This window comes from Haemaphysalis longicornis, unplaced genomic scaffold (genome assembly GCF_048455015.1).
Source record: "Haemaphysalis longicornis isolate Haplotype H1 unplaced genomic scaffold, Haemaphysalis longicornis Haplotype H1 scaffold_9, whole genome shotgun sequence".
In the NCBI taxonomy this organism is placed as follows: Eukaryota; Metazoa; Arthropoda; class Arachnida; order Ixodida; family Ixodidae; genus Haemaphysalis; species Haemaphysalis longicornis.
Genome location: NW_027526460.1, coordinates 56,548,264 through 56,552,523, shown reverse-complemented (window position 1 = coordinate 56,552,523; position 4,260 = coordinate 56,548,264). Strand labels below are relative to the sequence as shown.

The following is a 4,260-nucleotide window of genomic DNA, read 5'->3' as shown; positions in this document are numbered from 1 at the left end:
CCAAATTATTTTCGTTGTTGCCTTTTTCGAATCTCGCGCTCATCGAAACGCCTTGGTCTGTAGCGTGCCGCCCCTGGTGGCGAGGAACGCAACTGCACCTCCAAGACGACGTTGGCGAAGGGGCAAGGCATACGAAGGTCAATATTGGGCACTTCCCGTCTGCTCGAGCAGCGCCGATGGACGGCGCTAGCAGCGCTAGCTGGAGAAACATTTCCGGGGGTCTTTGGTCGGGCACTCCGTTGTACGACTGTAACTCGGTCGCTTCGTCGTCGGTGAAACTTCGACCTGTCGCAATTGTCTAGCCGTGTCAACAACCTCTCAATCAAAGGCGCTGCGCTAGATTGTCGAGCAGCTCGGCGGGTGAACAAACAAGAGAAGCTCTTCAGTTCCGCGAAGGCGCCTCCCGCTCAGTCGTCGCCACTGGCAGGTGAGTTGTGCTCGAGTATTCTGTAGCTTGCTTCTTCGATTTCCTTCGGAAGTAAGCTTCGTTGCCGTTCTAAGTGTACGATTCGAGTCGCTTTTTCGATCGCGCTAAGTTGCTGTCATTCGTTCTCCGCGCGTTGCGTTAACCGGATACGCACTGGAGTTCATTCACTTTTCGTTCTTGCTGGTTAAAATCCGCCGTGAAGACAAGCGCGCGCGTATGAGATTCTAATGCACTGTACGGAGACAACAAAGCTGACTAAACATTGCTCTCAGTGTTGACGGCAAGGGGAAGAAGAAATGTGCGGGCTTTCTAAATCAGCGGAACAACAGTTCGTTAAAAATTCTAATTTCTCAGCGTTGGAGGTTGGTGAGAGAGAAATCCACAGTTCACTCTTCTAATCTTTGTTTCAGGGAAGTTCTTAAGGGAAAAACCTATGCAGCGTCTATTATACCGGTGTAATGGGCTGTGAGGAATGCATTCTCAATATATGAAGCTCTACGCTCGTAAAATAAGTTGAGATGTTTTAAACCTCCTAATATCAAAGAAGCAGTTGTTTTCTGATGTTCGTATGCACAACCTTCACTATAATGTAGAAATCTGCATATAATACGCAAATCTACTATAAAAACTTGGACTGCGCTTCAGGCGCACCACTCTGTCTTCACCATTATACTGTATTTTCACCCATTCAAAACCTCTCACCTTTTTTTATTTGCCCAGAGTATGTGTTCACCGTACGCACGCTCAGTTTTTTTTTTTTGTGAAACGGTTGGCGTTATTGTGCTCAAACTTCGCGCGAATGTTGCACTTTATGATTTATCTTTGAAAACAAAACAGGCAACCGGTATCTTATTTTTCCAATTCGAATAAAAACTTTTTTTTTTGTCTATGAGAGCGCATCCCCATTGACGAAAAAAAAATATCCTGCAATTTGGCTTTTATAGGCGAAAATTGTTTTTAATATATCGTTAAAACATTAGGGCATCGATGCGGCATGTGTTGTCGCAAAACAAATACGAAATAAAATGCGACCTTCTGGCAAAATTCCACCGATGGCGATTACGCGGTTTCCTAAGTCCAAGAGGCTCATTCACCGTTGCAGCACCTTATAGACAACCCCAAAGGCAATAAATAGTACGTGAAAATAACACAAAGTGCACAAACAGCATAGTGAAAACGTTGCGTATGAGACAGTCAGGAGATATTTAGGAACAAAAGGAGGCAACATGTTCTTTTTTTTAACCGTTGATTAGGAGGGGAAGACATTTTCGAATGTACTTTGTCAGAATAAACCTCTCCAGGTTTACGAGACACGGAGTAATTAGGGGCAACCGACTTGACTCCGTCGTGGTACGCAGAGCTTGCTGCAATACAGGCAGCGCTTTGGCACATACAAATGACTGTCCCGCCGTCAAAAACGGTCGTGCTGACGGACTTTCGCTTAGCTTTACTACGGCGTTCTAGACAATGGAATACTTCGCCTTTCTTTGTGCGGGAGGGTCCGGTCGTTTGTTTTTGGGCTCACCGACAGTAGATGAACAGTTATTTCTTAAATGACCACCCATCGCACTGCGGTTTACCGTCAAATGGAGACGCTGATGATCTTGTAGCCGATTCGCACGATACTGTCGACTCGGTGTTGACTCAGCCACTGATGGCGGCACCCGAACCCTCGCGTGGCCAGCCGAAATTCCCTATCGCCACTCGCTCGAGCAAACTCACAAAAGCCGATGACATCCCTCTGCTTTTTAGTCTTCGCACCGGTTGTGCCCGTATGGCAGCCGACCTTCTCCGTATTTTCCTGTGGTCCCCTTTGCCCTGAAACAGAAGCCGGGGAGCACACGTCGTTTGTTCACAATACAGTGAAAAAGTTACCCGTTTTCACATCCTTAAGAGTGCAATTAGTCAAAACAAAAGTACCTTGTGGAGCGGGTATTTCATAGAAGGGAGGTACTCTCAAAGTGATAAGTATCTAGGCCTTTTGATTCCAACTGCGTGATCATTGGCATACGTGGGCTGGTATGAAATTTGGAGGGCTAGATATTCGATTAAGTGTGTTGGCGGTGTAAAGATATGTGAAGAGTGAACATACTCGACTCCTTCATTTCATCCGTAAGGTGATGGGGCATGTGTTTTTTCTTTTGTCCCTCAGCTTACCCTTTGCAGTCGATATGGGCAGCAAGAGTCGCCAACCCCTGTACCAGGAAGTAAACGGAGTCCGGTTGCCACATGGCTTTGACCCCGCCAAGCTTCTATCCTGTTTGGAATACAAGGCGGCTGCTGGCGACATCTTCATAGACACCTTCCCGAAATGTGGCACCAACTGGACAAAGCGCATAGTGCAGCTACTTATTGGCGAGAACTCTGCTCAGGAGAGTGACTACGGACTGTCCACCTCCTTCTTCGAAATGGTCGGGAAGGACACGATAGCCGCCCTGCCGGAGCCCAGGATCATCACGTCCCACCTCCCTTACGAGCTGCTTCCGAAGCATCCTCAAGCGAAGTACATCTACGTCGTCAGGAACCCAAAGGACTGCTGCGTCTCCTACTTCCACCACACAAAAAAGACCAAGCTGTACCACTTCGAGGATGGGACGTTCGACGAGTACCTGCAGCTCTTCATCGACGGGCAGACGAGCTTTGGGGACTATTTCAAGCACCTCGTCTCGTGGTACCCTCATATTAACGAACCCAATGTCCTGTTCCTCACCTACGAGGGCATGAAAAAGGATCCGGCTGCAGCTGTGCTCAAGATTGCCGAGTTCATCGAGGTCAAAGACCCCGAGCTGCTTCGTGTCGACTCTGCCAAGTTCCAGGAAGTTGTTCAGAACAGCAGCGTCGACTGCATGAAAGAGTACCTGAACACCAACTACAAGAAGGCGCTCGGAGACCAGGATCCTGAGAACTGGACTGCTAAGAAGGATTACCCGCTTAGCAGACCGCCTCCGCCGCCGGAGGTCATGGTGCGCAAGGGCATCATCGGAGACTGGAAGAACTTCTTTGGCGAGAAGCAGTCCCGTGCCATTGAAGGTGCATTTGTTCAGAAGTGTGGCAGCGTAGCTGACCACAAGAAGATCTGGGATCCAGAGGATTGGATCGAGAAAGCTTGATGTAACAGTGCAGACTGCAGCTTAGCGAGCTTGGCCTGCTGTGGTGAACGAAGGAAATGTTAGCGCCATGACTGACTGGCATGAGTTCGTAGCGAACGACGTATTGAAACAATGGCCTTGTTTTTGTTTTCTGCGAGGAACTACAGTAGCCTTCTCCGCATTAGAGTGCATATGTATTCTGCTATTCGGGCCCAGGTGAAGGAGTCACACAATGCCATTCTCCCCAAAATAAGTCGAAAAACCATTGCAAAGAGTGGAATGAAAGTAATGAGGATGAAAAGAGTCATACAATTTGGAAAAATATTTGAGTTCATAGTTTGAATGCGCATGACCCACCGTGAAGGGCACAATTTTAGTATAATAGTTAACAGTGTTCGTGTACTCACCCCACGTGTCACGTCACAGACGTCACGTCTCGTGAGGAGTATGTGTAAAATAAGAAAAATACCGTTTACAAGCGAAGGCTACGCCAGTGCAATCGGGATATAAAAAAACCAGCAGTGTTTTAAACACTTTTCTCAGTTATAGATATTATCGGCATTGAATACTCATAATTTGTTATAAGTGTTCTTGTTATCAGTTGGTTATATCTTGAGATCGTTATTTTCAAAAGAAGTTTAACGCATTAGTTTCCGTCCAGTATTCATATCATTTTGGGCATCAAAGCCTTTTATTATTTTTTAAATGTGTTCCAGCTATGTTTGTATGTAAACTATTGCACAC

At 46.8% G+C, this 4,260-nt stretch overlaps 1 protein-coding gene across 1 annotated transcript; it reads left to right on the top strand.

Moving 5' to 3' along the window:
• The first annotated feature begins 229 nt into the window (after positions 1–229).
• Positions 230–3,682, top strand: LOC144153816 (sulfotransferase ssu-1-like). The gene is made up of 2 exons (XM_077685546.1): positions 230–427; positions 2,580–3,682. Exon 2 carries the CDS (start codon positions 2,599–2,601, stop codon positions 3,535–3,537), a length of 939 nt encoding a protein of 312 aa, XP_077541672.1. The 5' UTR covers positions 230–427; positions 2,580–2,598; the 3' UTR covers positions 3,538–3,682.
• Positions 3,683–4,260: the final 578 nt, after the last annotated feature.